The 21,121-nt window shown below is 48.0% G+C and overlaps 2 protein-coding genes across 2 annotated transcripts in view; one reads left to right on the forward strand and one right to left on the reverse strand.

Annotated features, from left to right (window-relative positions):
• KATNIP (katanin interacting protein) overlaps window positions 1–7,377 on the reverse strand; it is a 185,711-nt gene extending 178,334 nt beyond the window's left edge. The window contains exon 1 of the mRNA XM_040635174.1: window positions 7,305–7,377. Within this exon, the coding sequence (XP_040491108.1) occupies window positions 7,305–7,311 (7 nt within the window). The 5' untranslated portion in view covers window positions 7,312–7,377. The remainder of the gene's footprint in view (window positions 1–7,304) is intronic.
• A 108-nt stretch (window positions 7,378–7,485) lies between these two features.
• The window catches only part of GTF3C1 (general transcription factor IIIC subunit 1), a 74,321-nt gene continuing 60,685 nt past the window's right edge, over window positions 7,486–21,121 (forward strand). The window contains 7 exon segments of the mRNA XM_040635175.1: window positions 7,486–7,810; window positions 11,004–11,213; window positions 16,316–16,335; window positions 16,338–16,450; window positions 16,452–16,492; window positions 17,117–17,260; window positions 19,220–19,316. Of these exon segments, the coding sequence (XP_040491109.1) occupies window positions 7,590–7,810; window positions 11,004–11,213; window positions 16,316–16,335; window positions 16,338–16,450; window positions 16,452–16,492; window positions 17,117–17,260; window positions 19,220–19,316 (846 nt within the window). The 5' untranslated portion in view covers window positions 7,486–7,589.

The following is a 21,121-nucleotide window of genomic DNA, read 5'->3' on the forward strand; positions in this document are numbered from 1 at the left end:
GAGAGAGAGAGAGAGAGTACTTGAGCAAGTTGGGGGACAAGGAGACTCTGTGCTAAGTGCTGAGACAACACTGGGCTCGATCTCAGGACCCCAAGATTATGATGTGAGCCCAAACCAACAGTGGGACACCTAACTAACTGAGCCACGCAGGTGCCCATAAATCGTTTGGGATTCTTGAGAGAGATTGTGTGTGGACATGTATGTGCACACACACACGAGGGCCTGCACACACATTGCATTGCAAAGTCACTTAGAGTTCATAAGAGTGTGGTGGTCCCTGCATGGGCGGGTGACCAGTCATCTGCGGTGGTCCAACTTCCTGCCTGGTGCTGCATTCACCAGTAACCCTCCTATCCTCCAATGACATGTCAAGTCAGGGGCTGTCTCCAGAGAATCCATCAGCTAAGGGTGGTCAAGGTAGCATCAGAGTCAAAAATGAGGCAGGAGGTGGGAGTGATGGTGACTGCGCTGGGAAAGAAAATGGGAGGGCAAGAACGCTAACTGAAAAGCAAAGGGAGACAGGATCACAGCAGGGGCTGGGGGTATAGTAAAGGTAGCTAGATGAAGGCATGTTATTAGGACTGGGCTGAACTACTCCAAAGGACACTGTCTGGGGGAACCATACTTTCTCATAGGCGAAAGAGGAACCAGCTGAGATCTCTGGAAGCCTGGCCTATAGGCTTGACTGCAAGGGCTTTTTCTCTGCCTGCTTTATGGAGACCAGCCAGCAATTCACTAAGGGACAAATCAGTTCATCTCTTTCCTGGTTACAATGTCAGCCCAGCAAACACTCATGTACATCTTCCTGTGCCGGGTAAATAAAGGAATGAGAGTGGGTCTCTATCCTCAAGGAAGAGGAAAGGCATGGAGCCCTGTACCTGTAAAACAGCAGGATACATCAGGGGGCCATGGGATCCCACTGTGTGGGAGGAGTTAATTCTGCAGGTGGTATCAGTCACCGTAATCCACAGTGTGGAAGTCACTTGAAAGGAGACAACAGGTAGGGAACACAGCAAGGGGAAGGTAGGGAGGTGGGAAAGAATATGGTGTGCACAAGAAATGGCCGGCTTTCTGAGGTGGCTTGGGCAGAGGTTGAAATTTCAGATGCCTAGAGGTTTAGGAAAAGGCACTCGACGACCGGCGTCACCAGCCAGAAGAGGTCAACCTGTCACCACATGTTCAAGGTCAAGAGGGACCAACAGTCAGTGCTGGAGGACCAGGGCTTTGTGGGAAGGCAGGCCCAGCAGAGCCAAAGTACCCTTCCATCGAAAGACTGAAAAGTCCAGGTTTTTATGGGAAATCACTATTTTTAAATACGGTAAAACACATCAATGGACCCAGTTCAGCCCACTATAATACCTCTGGACACGAGGCTAAGTGGGTATCTAAACAGGAGACTGGAGACCAGCACATCAACCAAGCGATAGAGGAAGGGAGGCACATGGCTTCCCCAGGGAAATTCTCCGATTTAAGGTGCTGTGTCCATGGGGCAATTGTTAAAGTTACAAGGGTCAAGCTGTTCAAATCCATGGGCCATCGGCAGTCAGTCCGGTGCCACTGAGGACAACGGATACTTCCTTATTCTTATAGAAAGCGAGCTGTAAACAGCACCAAGCTCCTTCTTCCGATCAACCACATTGCTCCTTGTAAGCCCTCTCCTACTTGGGAGGAGAGGAGGAGCCACAGGGTCAGATCCTGAGAGAGCCAAGGAGATAGGCACGGGCAGTGCCTTTTAAACTGTGTTTGCTCTTCAACCAGCCTAATGAGTAGGCATTGCCCGCATGCTCACTTTCCAAGTGTAACAACCTGGCCACACGCTGATGGGGACAAGCCTGAGACAGGTCTTTGATGACATAATCTAGACGTACATGAAGTCAAGAGCGTACACTTTATTTGGCTGAGTCCTCCTAGCTCTGCTACCTGCTAGCTGCATGGTATAAATGACCCCAGTGACAGCGAGTATCATATGGAGTTGTCTCAAGAATCAAATCAGATCCTCTCTGGCAGGAGTTGGCAAACTTTTCCAGGGAAGGGCCAGATGGTAAAGATTTTTGGCTTTATGGACCATACAGTCTCTGCCACAACTAGTCAACTTTGCCACTGAAGCATGAAAATGGCCATAGATTGTACACATTTATACGCAAGTGGGCATAGCTGTGTTCTAATAAAACTTTATTTATAAAAGCAGGTAGGGAGCCAGATTGCTTTTGAGAAATGGGAAGACCTTTATGAATGTTATCTCCTAGGGACTCCCATGTTGGATTATAGTTAGCTTTTGATGACTAGCTTTCTCACCAGACTATGAAGTTCTTCAGGGCAGAGAATATATCCCCCCCTCTTTTTTTTTTCAGATTAAAACGAAGAGAACAAACATATATATATAGCACACTGTGCCACACAAAAGTAATCTGTAGGGATTTCCAAAATTGCCCAAGTGAATACAAGAGCAGAATTGTAACTTCTCTTTTTTTTTTAAGGTGAAAAAAATTTTTAACTTCTACGTTCAAAAAAATCAACTTAAAGTTTTAAGGTAATACAAGGAGAGGCACCTCGGTGGCTCAGTCGGTTCAGCGTCCGACTCTTGATCTCAGCTCAGGTCTTGATCTCAGGGTCGTGAGTTCAAGCCCCATGCTGGGCTCCATGCTGGGCGTGGAGCCTACTTTAAAAAGAAAAAAAAAATAATAATACAATAAACTCCTATCTACTCTTCACCTGGATCCAGTCTTACTCATCTTGATATCTCTGGATTCCAGCACAAGGAAGACACTGAAATGTGGAGTTACTAAACAAATGTCCTAAGGAAGAATAAGCAAAGCATAGTGTGTCAACGTCCTGTAAGCTAAAATCACAGGTTGAGATGAATACTGAGAAATAGCAAGAGGAAAAGAAATGAATCAGATGCAAGGATGGGCACAAAGAAGGGAGGAAGACAGAACAGACATAGAGACTCCACGAACCACACATTTGTTTTGCCTGCTGAATGCTTGCTCTGTTTTATTTTACATCATTTTTGGCTTGGTTTATTTTAAATAGTAAGGGAAATCAACAAATCACCGGGAGCCCAGGTGAATACCGTACCAGAACAGAAAAGACTAGACATGCTGACAGTGTACTTTCAACAAAACCTTACTAATTCAACCGTCACTCGTTTTGCAGTTTGGGATTATTTAGACAAGCTAGGCTAAATTTCATCTTGGCATTATTAATTCTTTGAGAAAGTGTACTAAGCAAATGAACAGGATAAGCAGGGGAAATGTTGAATATTTGCTCTGGGGAGAGCAAAAGCAAATGAACAGCTTTAAAATCCTTTCTAATTATGTCAATGTGCTGAACTTTTGTCTAATTATTATGTTCCTTGAAAACTGAGTAGATATTTTTTTTCCTCGAACCATCTCATATTTTAAAAGCACTGGAGGAAATGTGACTTTAACATAAAGGTGAACACTTCATAGCAGAAGACTCACACTCTGCTAGTTTACATTCAGGTAAATGAAAAATGTCACACGCCGGCTTTTCTTTTAAACAAACAGTGAGCTAATTACAAAGATTATTATTTGCTAGAGAGCTTCATCAGATTGTCTCCTCCCTCTTCTGCCAGCGGAAGTCTGCCCATTCGCAGATCATGACAGCACTGGCTACCATGTCAGAGCGCTTTTTACATGCCAGACTTGGAGTTAAGTGCGTTCGTGCATAGCCTCATTGAATTCACCAGTGGCTTACCAGACAAAACAAAGTAAGCCTTATCATCAGCTCGATTTTATTGACAGGAAAACTGAGGCTCAGAGAGGTCAGAGTACACAGCTGAGATATTACACAGATTACACAGCCCCCCAGATATATCAACATTACATCATGCCATATTGCAGAGCCAGATAAAACTTGTCCAAAGTCAAAACCAATGGGTCAGGAAAAATGGTGATCTGCATATGCAGAATCGACGAAAGTACAATCCAGTGTGGGGATACCTGGTAGATACTTAAGCTTTGGTAAGGTTGGGAAGTAAACATCTTTTCAATAAGGCCAGGCTTGGCTTATCTAGTTGGCTAGACTCACAATTCATCATGGGATGCTTCACTTTACCCAACAGATATGTGCCTCTAAAATTGTTGTGTAAATCTAAGTTTTAAAAATGGTAATGGAGGGGCGCCTGGGTGGCACAGTCGTTAAGTGTCTGCCTTCGGCTCAGGGCGTGATCCCGGCGTTCTGGGATCGAGCCCCACATCGGGCTCCTCTGCTAGGAGCCTGCTTCTTCCTCTCCCACTCCCCCTGCTTGTGTTCCCTCTCTCACTAACTGTCTCTCTGTCAAATAAATAAATAAATAATCTTAAAAAAAAATGGTAATGGAAATGGGATCCTTTGAATGCTAAATCTAATCTTAGGGCAAACGCTTTCTTAAAGAGAACAAGTTTTTCCTTTTTGTAACCAATCTGATAATTAACAGGTTCCTCAACTGGGCCATGATAATGCTCTAGGAGACAGCAGGATGATGACAGAGGGACTGAGCGGACTTCTTGAAAATGGTCTACAGCGAAGTTTCTCAAACTGTTTTTCCCAGACTCTGGGAGGAAGAGGGGTTCACATGGACAAAACTATTTTCATCACAATTCTAAGACATCTTCACTGTGTTGATATTTGCACTGATGAAAGCAGCAGTAGGTAAAACTGCTTGTGGCCTGAGTTGCCACAAGGCAGCGGCACGAAACTGTATTAGTTGTCATCACATTCTTTACTGCCATGTACTCACGAAAAAACAACGACAACAACAAAATCACTTTCACCTAACAATATCCTTATGAAATTGTAACAATTAATTTTATTCAATTTTGTCTCATGAGTACACATCTCTTTAACATTCTGTGTGGCAAAATGGGAAGTACACATCGAGCACTTCTGCTACAAGCCAAAGAAAACACACACGCACGCTTGTTTGAGTTACCAGCTGAACTAGCCACATACGTACAGAATGCCATTTTTACTCGAATAAACAACTAACAAACTAAGTTACTCAGACTAGGGTATTTCATGGACATTTTCTCAAATATGTTTAAAAAAAAAAAAAGTGAGTCGGTCCCTTCAAGGAAACAACTGCCAGTGTCTGTTGCCCAAATGAAAACTTGTTTCTACTACCCTGAGTTTAGCAGCTTAAACTTTTTTCTAAAAAATGAGATAGGTGGTGATAGTAACAAATGTGAATGTATAAGGACATTCCACTTGATATTACATAATGGCATTTGAAATGTCAACATCTGGAAGATTTGCATAACTCAGTAAACCAACATTTTCCAAATGACCAATGCCTCAGGTAATAAAATCAAAATATCCGAAAAAAGAACAAGATAAACCAATGGATTATAATGTAACAGAGTACAAAAGTTCACCAGTATGGTTTCAGATGGCACACTGTGCATACCCTTCAGAAATTACCACTTGCTAAGTTTTGGTACAGTATCAAAAAAGAATGTCTAGTTATTCGAAAAGGCAATTAAAATCTGTGTGAGGCTAGAATTACTTCATATACATTAGCCAAAAACACACCAGTTTGGTTGAAGCAGAAATGAGAGTCTAGCTATTTTCTATCAAGCCAGACATTGAAGAGATTTGAGACAATGTAATGCTACTCTTCCTACTAATTTTTTTGGGGGAGCATAGCTATTTTTCATTAAAATTATTATTTATATTCAGAAGTATAGGGTTTACTGTTATTTTTTAAGATTTATTTTATTGAGAGAGAGCAACCACGTGCAAGCGTGGGGAGAGGCAGAGGGTGAGAATCTTAAGAAGACCCCCTGCAGAGTGTGGAGCCCAACACGGGGCTGGATCTCACACTCCATGAGATCATCACCTGAGCCAAAACCAAGATCTGGATGCTTAACAAACTAAGCCACCCAGGTGTCCCAAGTTTACTGTTATTTTTAAGTAATTGATACATGAATGTTTTAAGATTTTCTCAGCTTTAATTTCTGATATAGTAAATATCATAGATACAATATACATAAAGCTCTTTTGAGGTAAGAGCGTAAAGGCGTCCTGAGATCAAAAATATTTGAGAACTATTGTTCTGTAGCAATGTTACATTGATCTTTCCACAAGGCAAACTGGAAATGGCATTTTATAGTACCTCTTAAGTACAAAGTGCAAAGATGTCTTTTAAGTACACATCAGACTGTTCAATTAAAAAAAATTTTTCCCCACCCTACATTAAGTGGATACAAGGAACAAACTCCTGGAAGTAAGGGATAGTGGTGAAATGAGAACAACGATCTGCATTCTAGCACAGACCCTAACAGTCTGTCTAGACATTAGTTTTCCTATCTTCAAAATGAGATCAGAGTAGCCTATTTTTAGACTGTTTTCAATGGTCAATTCCATGATTCTAAACAGGGAACCCTAAATAGTGGCCCACAGGCGGCATCTGTCCATCTGGCCATCAGAATGATTGGCTGTCATGGTATTTAGAGCAGTGCCCCAGGAAAATAATTGGTTGGAACTGAGTAAGAAGCTTTCCTTTCAAAAGTGGAATTGATTTTCAGTCACAGCCCAATCCAGCCCACCAGACTTGCCCCGGCAGATATCTCCATTTGCAACGTCTGGAATGAAGGGCCTCTGAAATCTGTTCCAAATCTCAAGCTCTATAATTTAGCTCCAGAGACAGAGTGTCTGGGTTTCTTACTCACTCTGCCACTTGCTGGTTGTTTGATTTGGGGAAAGTTAACTTAACTTCTTTGAGCCTCAGTTTCTTCATTTACAAAACTGGATAACACCACTGACCTCAAAGGGCTGTTATGAAGCTTAACGAGGTGTTGACAGCGCTTACAGAATTCCTGGCACGGAACAGTACTAATTATTAACATCAAAGCTCAGAAAACGAGCTCAGAAACGAGCCCTCGACTTCGTCCACCCACCTTATCAACTCCGTTTTCCCAGTAGCTGACGACCGCACTCCCCAGGATGACGCTTACCCCCATACCAACTCCTAGATTTCACAATTGCACATCCGAGGAAGACACACAAGACCCCCCTTCAGACTTCTACCTCTCCTTGCTACTTTAAAGCTCTTCTGAGCCCCCGACCTGTACCGGGTTCCTACACCAACACAGCTCTGCACAGTGGCAAACCAACTGACCACTCCCCCCAGCCTCTTACCATCCCGGACCACTAGGACTCCCTTTCCCTCTGACCAGAGACCACCCTGGGTCACGCAGTGGTGGCCCAGGGCTCTCTTGCCTAGGATTCTATCCGAGGGAGCCAAGGGAGAGATGGGAGAATAACTGCCCGACCGCCCGGAGGGGCCCACGGACACTCACCGTCCATCCCTAGAGGCGGCGGTTCCGGGTGCTCGAACCGGAAGCGGCCTCTACACTGTTTGCAGTTCCCCTGGTTACTGCGGGGTTCCGGACCAATGGCGGTGGAGCCCCGCGGACTGAGCCCGCCCCCAAAGGTCGGACGTCACGCCGGCGCTCTGGAACTCCTCCTCGGATTTCTAGGTCCAACCCGCCTCCCAGGGCTGCCGATCGCTATGCGCAGGCGCGCTGGAGGGCCCTTAGTGTCCTGGTGCGCAGGCGCCCGGGGAGCTGCAAACTGAAGTAGCAATGGACGCGCTTGAGTCGTTGTTGGACGAGGTGGCCCTGGAGGGGCTTGATGGCCTGTGTCTGCCCGCTCTGTGGAGCCGTCTGGAGACGCGAGTGCCTCCCTTCCCGCTGCCTTTGGAGCCCTACACGCAGGAGTTCCTCTGGCGGGCCCTTGCCACCCACCCGGGCATCAGCTTCTATGAAGAGCCTCGAGAGCGACCCGACCTCCAGCTCCAGGACCGGTCAGCGGCCTGGCCCTGAGGCGGGCGGGCGGGCGGGCGGCCGCGGAGCCCAGCGTCCGGTGGCGCTGGGAGGGGCCCGGGTTCTGACGGGAGGGGGCGGGGGAAAGGAGGGGAGCTGGGGGAGGACCGCGAGTCTGATGGGGGGCGCGGTGTAAGGGTGCCTGGGGGGGTTCCTCGGGCCTGGCAGAGCCTGGACGTCTGATGGAATTGGGGGTCAGCTAGTGATGTCCCGATCGGTCCGTGTAGGTGTTTGGGTGGTGTGAGCAGGACTCTTGGGGAGGATATTCTTCAAGCTTCAAAGAGTACTACTCTTTCGTGGTGAATAGGAAGTCAGTTTCGATCAAGACTGGAGACCGTTGAATTTAGCCACCCTTTCTGGGGCATTCATTCAGTGCTGGACTAGAGAGCCTGAGGCAACTAGAGATCTGCTTAACAGCAAGCTTAGCAATAATGATAATAACAATAACAACAACAACAACAGCGGCTAGGATTTATTGAGTGCTTATTATTGGCCTGGTACTATATACTATAAGGTCCTGTTCTGGGAGCTTAGGAGATTGAACTCACTTGATCCTCACCCATAGGTGCTGTTATCTTCCCCATTTTGCAGAAGAGGAAACTGAGTCGTAGATTAACCTGTCCAACGTTACAGAGATATAAGTGACCAAGTGTTGATTTGAACCCAGGCAGTCTGTCTCTGTAGAGTCTGTGCTGTTAAGCTGAATTGTGAGGTGAAGTTCCCAGAGGTAATACTGTCTAAAACAAGACTTAAAGATTGGATTTAGGTGGCGGGTTGGCAGAGTACTCTAGAGAGAGAACAGCAAATCTGAACGCCTAAAGGAAGAGAAGTAAGTTAAGTTTGGTTGAGCGTAGGATTGGAGGTGGGGAATAGGGAGTAATAGTTGGCACTTACATATATGCTTATTGTGAGCTGGAACTTGCTAAGATCCTGACATATAGCAACTTAAGTTTTACAATAACCTTAGAGGTGGGAATTATCACTACCATTTTCCCGAAGAGGGAATTCGGGCACAGAGAGGCTAAGCAACTTGTTCAAGGTTATCAGCTAGCAAGAGCAGAACCCAGAATTTGAATCCTTGAAGTTTGGGGTACAGAATCCTCGCTGCCCTTAACCAGATTGGACTGGAGAGGTAATCAGTGGTCTTTTAATCCACTTAAAGAGTTGATTCTTTATTAAAAGAACAGTTGGAAGCCTCCCTCTTTCCCCCTCCCCACTCAAAGGTGGGTCACATTGAGGGCAAATTGTGAAGTTGAGAGATTTTAGTAATCCAACCACAAACAAAGAATCATGGTTTTGATGTGGTTTCTAGGTTGGGGTTCAGAGCCAATGGCCGAGAAAGAATTCTACAGAAGTCTTCGGTGCTAGAAGGCTTTCGTTAAAGCATGGGGACCGGACCCATGGGCAGAAAGAGCTGCACTGGGGTTGTGAGGAGGGAGTGATTTATATACTTTCAAGTTGGGGGAAGTAAAGACAGGGAGGTTTCCAAAAGGACTCTCCTATGCCGAAGAAGATTCACAGGACCCTAGAGGCCTGGCTGTTTTCAAGCTAAGTTTGTTTTTCCCTCTAGCGAAGCATTAACTTTAAGTTGGGAGCTTCCTGGAGGAACTATACTCTACCTGCCTTATGTGACAATGGGCTGCAGGTTATAAGGAAATTTAATTTCATCTGCATTTCTCTCTCGTCTCTGTTCTCCACATCAGTTTTGCTTACTGTGGTGCAGGTGAGAATAAATAAGAGAAGCAAATGGAACCAAGACTATGAAGCAGAAGAATCAGGAGAATTTGGTGACTGGATGTGGGGTATAAGGAGAGGAGGGAATCAGGGATGATGGCCTCTGGTTCCTGATATTTGGATTCTTGAGTGAATATTGATGCCCTTCATTGTTAATAGGGAACACAGAAGAGCAGCAAAGTGGTTGGGTCTCGGTGCTAGTGGGCAAGGTGCTGAATGTACTTTGAGACACATTGAGTTCAAGGTTCCTATGGGTGATCCAAGTGGAGATTCTGTTTAGTAAACATTTGGCTTCATTGGGTGAAAGGGGGCTAGAGGGAGGGATGGAGCTGGACATGGGAGTTATCCCATGTGGTTGGATTAAAGCTGTGCCTAGGATCATCCCTGGAAGAGAGTACGGTGTGATGGGAGGCCTAAGACAGGGCCCTCAGGTGCACCAACGTTGAAAGGCTGGATGGACAACTAGGAACTGTCAAAGAAGCCTAGGAAGGTGTGGCTGGAAAGGTGGTGGACTGTAGTCCACAGCCCCTCCTGGCAGATGGTAGAAGACTTGATTTGGGAATGGAGAGTAAAGCAGAGCAGAGGTCACAGAGAAGGCCAGGAAAGAAAGGGCTGGTAAGTGTAAGTGGGATTTAGCCTCAACTAGACTAGTGCAGGCTGTGAGCAGGGTTTGTTAAGGAAAGCCTAACAAACTTGGCTGACTGGGTAAGGGAAGAAATGCAAGTCAAAGATGTTTTCATGGCATTGATACGACGTAACTGGGAGAAAGTGGAAAGGAGGGACTTCATTGGAGGTGAGGAGAGCCAGTCATAACTTTTGATTTGGATCTCCTTGAATTCGAGGTGTTTGGTAGACAACTGGAGACACAAGACAGTGTTTGGAGGAGAAAACAGGACTGAGGATTCCGAGGTGAAAATTGTTAACGTTCAGGCATCTGATTTGGAGGGAGACCGAAAGGCTATGACTTGGGCCAGTAAGATGGTTCTAGTGCCGGCATTCAGCTTCTGGGGTGGTTTGGGGGAACCCTGGAAAGGTCTGTGCTCTCTGGGGTAGAAAGGCAGGAATGCTGCTCTAATCTGCATTTGCAAGGCTGGAGGACTGAGTGAGCTCACTCCTTCTCTCTGATCTCAGCAGGAGGTTTTCAGAAGAATGCGCCAGGGGCGCCTGGGTGGCTCTGTCAGTTAAGCATCCGGCTCTTGGTTTCTGGTTTCGGCTCAGGTCATGATCTCAGGGTCGTGAGATCCAGCCCTGCCTCCGGCTCCCAGCATGAAGTCCCTTTGAGATTCTTTACCTCTTTCTCTCCCTCCTGGAGCCCTCGCTCTCTAAAAATAAATAAATAAAATCTTTAAAAAAAAAAAAAAAAGGAAAGAAGAATGCACCCAGTATGTATTCTTTCCGAAGCTGAGTTGTGGTTTGGTATTTGTGCTTTCCCCCTTTTAGGTATGAAGAGATTGACTTGGAAACCGGAATTTTGGAGTCCCGGAGGGATCCAGTCGCTTTGGAGGATGTCTACCCCATTCATATGATCTTAGAGAATAAGGACGGCATCCAAGGGTCATGCCGGTACTTCAAGGAGAGGAAAAACATAACCAATGACATCAGGACCAAGTCTTTACAGCCCCGTTGTATGATGGTGGAAGCCTTTGGCAGGTAACGGATCTGCACCATCAGAGCCTCACGGGCCTCCTGCTGCCCTGAAGCCAGCGGGGTGTAGTCAGAGCACGGAGGCTGGTCCGCAGTGGGTCAGCCCTGCACCAAGCCTCCACCTTCTGCACTCCACTCTTGGTGGCGCTGATTTTGCTCAGGGGCCTACCTTTCCCTTTTCCTTGGGTCTCCAGTCCTGGCGCAGTTCCCTTTCCTTTGGGTTCCCAGTCCTGGCGCAGCCATCTCTCATTTGCATCAGTGCCTTTCCTTCTCTTGTCCAGGCTGGGGGGGTGGGGTGGGGGGAGTCCAGTTTCCCAGAGTGGCTAATGCAAGTCCTCACCTTCTCCAGCCCATCCCCCCTCCCACCTCCCCTTCCCACTTCACAGAACAGGGAAGAGCTGCCAGTGGGAACTCTGCCGACATCCATCTCCTTCCGCTTGTAATTTTACCGTACCTATTTCCCATCCCGTCAGCTCAGAGGCAACAAGAAGCCCTGGCCCTGGCCCAGGCTGTGCTCTGCTTCTCTTCTCCTCCTCTCCACATTTCTCCAGCCTAGCTCCTTGCACCTCCCTTGCGCTCCTGCTGGAGCTCTCTCCTCAGCCCTGATGACTCGCCTGTCTTACAGCAGGACCTTCTCTTGACCTTGGGTCCCCCGTGACTGTTGATCGCTCTGGGCTGCTGGAGGCTGCGCTTCCTGGAAGAAATAGCCGCCTTCACTCTTTCTCCCCTTCACTCCTCTGCCTTTATTACTTCACCAAAATCGGATCTTCTGAAATTCCTAGTAACAAGCCTGTGAACACTGTTTGGCCCTTAAGCTCCTTGACCCCACCACCCAGTCAGGGAGTTTTAGAGCTTTTGCCCCCTGACTTCGCTTTGTTTTTCTGTGCTGGCCGATCCTCACCAGCCCCTCATGGACTCCCCGACTTCCGTCCACCCCCTAAATATTGGGCTGCTCCCAAGGGCTCTGTCGCTTCTCCAGATGTCCCTCAAGTGCCACGCGTGGAGTTCAGTAACCTCTTCCTCAGTGTGCCCAGAAGTCAGAGCGTCACACTCCTTCACCCCAAACCTGCCTCCTCTTCCCTTCCTTGCCTCTTTTGTGATTTCCTCTGCTCCAGGGTATTCTTGTGTGCCTTTTGTACGAGCTGCAAACTGGGGATTCCGGGGCCCCTTCTCTCTGTACTTCTGCATTCAGCTGGCAACCAAGTCCTGTGGACTTGACCTTCAAGCTTTATCTCAAACCCCGTTTGGCCTCAGAATAGTGCAAGAGTCTCCTGCTTGCCTTCTTGCTCTCTCTCTCTGTCTCTCCTTTTTTTAAAAATTATTTATTTATTTATTTTAGAAATACAGAGAATCCCAGGCAGCCTCCCCACTAAGCACAGAGCCTGACGCAGGGCTCAATCCCAGGACCCTGAGATCATGACCTGAGCCAAAATCAGGACTCAGACACTCAACCGACTGCGCCACCCAGGCGCCCCTGTCTCTCCTCTTTGGAATTTTCCACACCGCATGGCACATTGTTCTCTAAGATGGAATTGTGATGAATAGTGCCTTGGTCACTCGGGAGCTGTTTCCAACTGGCCACATGTGCCCCCCACACATGCTTTGTTTAGCCAACACGGTGATTCGTTTGTTTTAAATTTCATTTCGTTGCTAATATTTAAACTCTGGATTTCTAGCTCCTCTTAAAAAAAATCACAGGATCGAGCTGCAGTGGGACTGATTTTGACTTGGTAACATAGGCCAGAGCCATGAGCCACATCCCACCTAGAGCTCCATGCCCTGCAGCTGCCTGTCCCCTGACCTTAGCCCATCAGGCTCTGTAGGACCTATCCTCCACTCCCCCCAGCTCTCCAACTATAGCCCTTCAACTTGCCTGAGTCTTCTCTGTGCGGTGGCCCAAACATGCAGGGCTCATTTCTGTCTCAGGGCTATGGCACGTCCTTCTGCTGAGACTGTTCTGCCTCAAATCTTCACATCTCCACCCTCTACTCGTCATTCAGTCTTCAGCTTGGCTCCTCACAAAGTGTCTGTGTTGTCCAGCACCATTATGTTACTTGTTGCAGTACCAAAAATGGTTATTTATTTATTTTTGAGAAAGAGAGCGCGCAAGCATGCGTGCATGAGGGGTGGAGGGGCAGAGGGAGAGGGAATGAATCTTGAGCAGAGTCTACGCCCAGCATGGAGCCCGACGCGGGGTTCAATCTCACCACCCTGAGATCACGACCTGACCCAAAATCAAGAGTTGGACGCTTAACTGTCGGAGCCACCCAGGCGCCCCAGTACCAAAAATGGTCTGAAGTGTTTATTCACATCACCCTTTCCTCACCAGACCATAAACTCTTGAGGGCAGGAACTCTGTCTTGTTCATGGCTGTATCTCTAGGATCTAGAATAGGCGTGGCACAACATTAACTCCTAAGAAATGCACGTTGACTGATGGATGATCCTGTTGGGTGTGAAGTTGTAACCCCTGACCTGTGTCATGACATCAAAACTCCCCGTGATGCCATTGTAGGGCCCTCAAGATGTGGACTCCCACCGACCTCTTGAGCTCTCCTTCCTTCTGCTTTCTCGCTTGCGAGCCCACCCCAGACTTTCCAGCCAGGCCACACCACTTGCCTCCCAGGACAGGCGTGCTCCTCCATGCCTCCGGAAACTTGGAGGTTCTGCTTCCTTGTCCTTCACCCACCCCGCTGACTGCTAACTCTGGAATCCCCTCCTGCGAGAGTGTTCCCTGGTTACGACGCGCACGTTCTAGTCACACACGCAGGCTGAACCTGGGACTCCGCACATAATGGCATTTTGTAGGCTCGGCCATCAGAGGTGCTGTCTGCCCGCTCTTGGGCCATAGTGTAATCGCTCCCTCTCAACTTACTCCTTCAGTGGACTGTGAGCTCCTTGCCGGTAGATACCACTTCTATTTATTTTGGTATCTCTGGTACTTTGCATTGTGCTTAATCAGTATTTGACATCCTGTCTGGTGACCACACTCAGCAATTTCAGTCCAGCAGGAGTCACTGAGTCAGCTAACTGGAAATGTTGGCATTATGACGTCCAGTGTAGTAAACAAATCTGAGTGCATTTGAAAAGCAGCAGACCTATTCCCCTGTTTTCAGACTTTGTTTTCCTGGGTGTCCTCTTCCAATTCAGCTTCATGAGCCTGTTTTGAAACGAGAGAGCGTAGATCCTAAGTCTGTGACATGCCGACACCGGAAGTGAACTGTCTCTCTTTCATGTGTATTCACAACCTAACATTCTTCTCGAGGATGGATTCCGCAGCCCTCCATGACTACATTAGACTCATTGTAGGTCACAAACAATGTAAAGGAACCTGCAGTGAGTTAAAAGGAGGACAACCTCTTCTTTGATCTTTTGGCCTAGTTGGTGGTAGAAGTGAAGTCTGCTGGTGTGGGGTAGGAGGAAGGAGAACCATCAGACCGAGGGATCTGATGGAAGAAATTAATTTTCTCTGCCCAGTCTCCACCACTTAAGAGTGAGACTCTATCACAGTGCCTTATCTGCTAATCTAAGTTGACGTCTTGGGCAGATTGTCCTACTCCATTCACACACTCTTAGGGTCCAGGCCTTGCAGCAGAGATCCCGTGAGGGTGTGCTGGCAGAGAACCCATCACTCACTCGCTCCTTGGCATTGAGATACACCCACTTGGAAGCACTCCCTTTCCCACATGAGTCACCCATGGTCCATGCATAAGCGCTCATGAGCTACCAACCTCTCTCATCTTGGGCCAGCATCTCCTCTACTCTCTTTCATTGCTCTGACCGCAAGGCCTGTCTTCCATCACGTCACTCAGTCTGAAACACCTTGCTAGGCAGGACGTATTCTTGGCCTCTCTGTTTTCACAGTCCAGGTCAGTAGGAGGAACTAATGATTTTTCCCAGGTCTGCAACAGACTACAGATCCACTGATTGCATAGTTGAGGACAGGCATACCTCATCTTACTACGCTCACAGATCCTGCTTTATTTATCGGTTGAAGGTTTGTGGCAACCCTGCGTCAAGCAAGTCTGCTGGCACCATTTTTTCCAACAGCATTTGCTTATTCGTGTCTCTATCACATTTTGGTCACTCTCGCAATACTTTGAACTTTTTCATTATTTTATTTGTTATGGTGATCTGGGATCCGTGATTATAATTTTCTGAAAGCTCACATGATGGTTAGCATTTTTTAGCAATAACTATTTTTTAATTTAGGTGTGCACATTGGGGTTTTTTTGACCTGATGGCATTGCACACTAAATAGACTACAGTATAGCGTAAACATACTTTTATATGCACTGGAAACCAAAACATTCGTTTGACTAGCTTTATCGCGATACTCGCCATAGTACAGTATTTGCTTTATTGCAGTGGTCTGGAATCAAACCCACAATATCTCAGGTATGCCTGTATTTTTGACTCTGAAATTTATTTCTAGTTCCGTAGGTTAGTTCAGTCACTTAACAAATGTTTGCAGAGCCTGTACTCCACACCACAATCATTCTAGGCACTGAAGGTGTCCTTGTCCTAGTGAAAGAGTCAACAATGAACCTACTTTTACGGCACTTAAATTTGAAGGGAGGAGACAGACAAGAATGTCTCCAAAAGTAATGTATATGTATATGGCCATTTTTAAGAGTGCTTGGTGCTGTGAAGAATACGGCAGTGGTCAGAGGTAGGGAATAGACTGGCTAGACTTTCAGAAAGGCCTGAGGAGGTGATGTCTAAACAGTGGCTGGAATGATGAGAAGGAGTCAGTCTCCTACACACCAGGGGAGGAGCAGCCAGGCAGAGGAGGCAGCTTGTTTCGGGACCAGCAGGGCTGTGGAGGGTAAGAGGCAGAGCTGTGGAGGGCGCATAGGGCATCCCAGGCCCTGGTGAGGTCTGTGTGTCCTGGCAAGACCGTGGAGGGCTCCACGCAAGATGACAAGGTTGGCTGTGTTCACCGCGGACCCTGTGCAGTCTGGGGACGGAAACGTCCTCGCCAGGGGCATTGTGAACCTCTAAGAAGCAGCACAAAATGACGATCCTCTAAGGTTCTGTTTTTTTCACATTTTGATTTTCTTAGAGTCACTTAAAGCTCTTCTTCCCTGTGGTTGTTTTGATTTGCAGGTGGGGAAAGAGACTGATCATCGTTGCCTCCCAGGACATGCGTTACAGGGCCTTGATAGGCTCAGAGGGTGACCCCGACCTGAAGCTCCCCGACTTCTCCTACTGCATTTTGGAGCGATTAGGCCGGTCCCGGTGGCAAGGGGAGCTCCAGCGAGACCTCCATACCACTGCTTTCAAGTGAGGGGATGATTCACTTCTCTCCTGAAGTGCTAGGACTCTCCAATGATTGTGCCGTGCCCCCCAGCGCAGGCCTTGTTGACTCCCCTTCCCCGTTCGTCTCCACCCGCCACTGGGGCAGTCTGCAATCCATGATGATTGGGCATCAGTGCTTCATTTTTGAAGAGACCCTGGAGCGACCGTATAATTTAGTGGCTAAGCCAAACATTTTGAAAGCGGAAGGTGGAGCTCCAGGGGGATGCCAGGGCAGTGGGCATAAATGGGGCCCATCGAGCAAACCAGGATATAGAGTGACCTTACTCCTTGGCCACGACTGGACTGGAGACCCGTATTTGATGGTGTCCTCACTAACCCTCATCGTCGCCCAGCCCAGCCATCCCATCCTGCTTCGTTTCCCCAGGCCTCTCTCCCCATCTCTCATCCACCTCTGTTGGGGGCTGGGGGGCACTCGGGCTGAGGCATGCCTGTTCTTTTCAAGACCATTGTCTCACAGCGACTGTTCCCTTGAAGTGGCTGGCTAGGAAGTGTGTGTCTCTAGCATGTTCAAGTGAGAGGCCATCTGTACCGTTGGGGGAGAGTTGCCGGCAAACAAACTGACATAGCCATGCTCTTTCTCTCCTGCAGGGTTGATGCTGGGAAGCTCCACTATCACCGGAAAATTCTGAACAAAAATGGGCTCATTACGATGCAGTCCCATGTGATCCGATTACCCACTGGAGCCCAGCAGCACTCAATTCTCCTCCTCCTGAATCGGTTTCATGTGGACAGGTACGGCGTGCAGACACCAAAGCACTTGGTGGAAAATTTGGAGATCATACAGAAAAGAAGGAGGAAAAAAATCCTATAACCCCGCAGCCCGGCATAGGAACTGTTAACATGTTGGTGAAATTTGGGGGGAGTGTAAAAAAAATAAAAAGTCAAATTAGATTCGTTACAGTGACAGAATGAAGACTGAATTGTTTCCAATTTAAAATTGGCATGTTTTTCCGACATGCAACTCAAAATCAACCTAGATGGTGAGATGGGGAGGTTTCTGCTAAGTGAGTACCATGCGTGATGTTACCATTCAGCTACGTGTCCTAGTCCGGACAGTGTAGCAAGGTGGTGAGATGTGCACATTGCCTTCTGAGCATCAAAGAGTTTCTGGGAGTGAGTCTCTGCCTCTTTGCTACTCCCTGTTGGGGTGACTGCCTGGCATAGAATGGGGGAAAGAAATGCTCCACCACCCTTCAGAGAGGCCTCACTCAGCCTGCACTCCAGCACCTTGTGCCGCCCTTGATGGGAGGTGCAGTGACCAGGGTGGGGAAGGGTTGAGTGGGTGAAGGACCTAGAATACGTGGCCCTTGGGTGAGTAGGCTGGGTGCCCCCTGAGTATGTGGGCACCGATGCCCTGTAGTGGAGGCTGGCAGTGTCGCTGGAGACGTGAGAGGCAGTAGGCATTCCCCCTTCCCTGGACCACGGGGAATGACTCTGTCTCCCCTAGCCAAATAACAGAGGCCTTGCCCTTTACCCAGTGGCCTGGCACCTCTTCTAAAAGGGAGGTGGGTGAACACTCAGGATTCAGTGAAAATTTTAAGGTTTGCAGTGCCCACTACATAGCATAGGCCTGGACCCAAAGAAAGCACTTAATCTACATGTCTAGACAGACTATTGACTAAAGATTTCCAGGAGTAATGATATCACTGTATTCCTGTCAAAATTCCAAATTTGTTTTCAACCCTACGTTTTAGAAATCCTGCATTAGAGAAAATCGTGCTTCGAGAATTTGCATTTTATTTATTTATCTTACTATCCATTGGTTAAATACCAGTATCAGCAGACGACTCCACTGGTGTGTGGCCTGTGTCCACAGAGAACATAGGTGGCAGCTGTGGGTGGCAGGGAGAACAATGGACTAAGTCATTTGTACTTGACTTGGGCGAAGTCACTTGAGCTCTCTGAAGCATGGTTTCCTCTCCTGGAGCCTGGGCACGACACGGTGCCGGTTCTAGTCCGCGTACAGTGAATATCTGCGCCTGCCTTTATTCATGTGTTGAGAGGCAGTCCGTGTGGGCGTCGACTCTGAATCCCATACATATGCCCTCCCTACCCCCAGGGCTGTGGGCAGGTAAAGCCAAGGCCTTCCCCAGGCACCCACAGTCCGGGAGCCTTCTGCTCTCTTTCATAGCTTCCTTGGTGGCCATTAGCTTAGAAGCTGTCATGATCCTACACAATAAAAGTGAGGTGGAAGGTGGAGTCGCTCATGCCGGGAAAGTCAGGAGTCGTGCTTCAGGATCAGAGGCATCAGGACAGCAAAGAGAGCACTGGATGTGTCCAAAGACCTAGGTTCACGTCTTGAGTCTGAGTTTTAGAAAAGCCTGTTCACTTCTTTATGAAATAATCCCCCTCGTTCACCAAGTGAATCATATGGAAATATAGACAGTGCTTCCTAAACTTTATGGTATTATAAAAATGTCAGGCATTTTCGAGAATCGTGATAGCAGCAGCCGAAGAGTCTAGTCTGTGCATCGTCACCACTTAGGTGCCCTTGGTCGTGTGACCGAACCACTCAGAGCCATAGTCCCTGCCCCGCCAGGTGCGGAATGTGTGCTGGACGATGGCTGAGACCTAGGACTGAGGCGGTCTGGGCTGGTGTGTTGTCATTTAAGTCTTGCCTTGGCATCTTTAAAACACAGGCACTCTTCAGCAGTAGGGTTGAAAAGATGTACTGTTTTGTGTTTCTCACAGGAGGAGCAAGTACGACATCCTCATGGAGAAGCTCTCGGGTGTGCTGAGCACACGGAGTAACCAGATGGAGACCCTGGGCAGGCTGAGGGAAGAACTGGTGAGTGCCTGGGGCGGCCCTTGCGCTGGCTGGAGTGATGTGTGCTGCAGCCTGGACCTCCTTGTCGAGCATGAATTAGATGGCTGGCACGTGGAAGCCCTGTTAATGGCCTTGACCGTCCCTAACTTTGAAACAAGTGGGATCTTCCTTTGTTTCACAGGATAAGAAAGTGCTCAGTCCTTTGTTGAAGGCCTTCGTGCTCTTAACCGGCTCCCATTGCTGCCCACAGTCTGCTCTAGGACCTAATGTAGAAGTTCGTGTGGAATGGCAAATCTGGGCATTTAGGGGTGCTTCCATAAGCACACTTCTAATTCTGTCCCCACTGGCTTGATACGGAAAGGGCATCGTGACTTTGCAGAGAGGCAGGCGAGACGATGCAGGGAGAAAAGCACAGACTGGCCAGCTTGGGCTCTGGGTCCCCAGAGTAGAGGCAGGGTGAAGGGGGGAGAGGAGGAAAGCACGGAGGAGCCTCGCTGCCTCCAGGCTGATGAGGACAGTCTTTGGTGGAAGCTAGGGAAGAGCCGACATGGGAAAGGGGAGAGAAACATTGCCCTGTGGGTTAGACAGCAGAACTGAAAACCTAAAGTTCAAAGTCAAGCTGTGGGGCGCCTGGGTGGCTCAGTCGTTAAGCGTCTGCCTTTGGCTCGGGTCATGATCCTGGGATCTATCCCCTTGGTGGGAAGCCTGCTTCTCCCTCTCCCACTCCCCCTGCTGGTGTTCCCTCTCTTGCTGTGTCTCTCTCTGTCCAATAAATAAATGAAATCTTTATAAAAAAATAAAAAATAAAAATAAAGTCAAGCTGTTTGGGTCATAGTGATTAGCCCACAAGGGGACACGGTTTGGAGTCTGATGATTAGCACCAGGATAATGATCGCTCCTCACCTCGTGCTGCTGCATTGTGCGTGAAGCCCCAGTCTCCGATTCCACTATAGAGGGAAAGGGGCCTCTTCTCTAACGCTAGATCTACTACGTGCCCAAGTCTCTTTAAAAGATTTTATTCATTGGGAAGCCTGGGTGGCTCATCGGTTAAGCATCCGCCTGCAGCTCAGGTCACGATCCCAGCATCCTGGGATCGAGCCCTGCATCGGGCTCCCTGCTCAGCAGGGAGCCTGCTTCTCCCTCTCCCTCTGCCGCTCCTCCTGCTTGTGCTCTCTCTCTTTCTCTCTCTGACAAATGAATAAATAAAATTAAAAAAAAAAGATTTTACTTATTTAGAGAGAGTGTGTGCATGTGAACAGGGGAAGGGGCAGAGGGAAAGAATCCCAAGCAGACTCCCTGCTGAGCATGGATCCCAACGGAGGGCTCCATCCCATGACCCTGAGATCGTGACCTGAGCTGGAATCAAGAGTTGGAGCTTAACTGACTAAGCCTTCCAGGCGCCCCATATCGTCTCTTTAAAGCAGAGCTTATGAGGCTTATGGGTCAGATTGGGCCTATATGTTTTTTAAAGTACGTTTGACCTAGCATTTTTTTTTATTGAAATTTCACATAAAAATCAAAGTTTCCAACTTCCTTTAAAATACCAGAGGCTCTGGCAAGCCGGGGCCTGCAGTCTCTCATTTAACAGCAGGCAGCTCGATCCAGCTGTGCACTGCCCTGCCCCCCAGGCTCCTTCCTTCCTGTCACCTCTCAGACAGCAGGCCCATGTCATTTGCCATTACACGTGCACTGCTGTTTGCGGTAAATATTTCTCGGTATTTGAGTCTCTATCAAAAGTGGAAAACGGAAGGCAGACCAATAAAGCTTCTTTAGGGTCCCTAGTCCCTAGAAAATTCCTGCTCGCTTACAAAACAAATCCTGCCCAC

This window comes from Ursus maritimus, unplaced genomic scaffold (genome assembly GCF_017311325.1).
Source record: "Ursus maritimus isolate PB19 unplaced genomic scaffold, ASM1731132v1 scaffold_2, whole genome shotgun sequence".
Classification (NCBI taxonomy): Eukaryota; Metazoa; Chordata; class Mammalia; order Carnivora; family Ursidae; genus Ursus; species Ursus maritimus.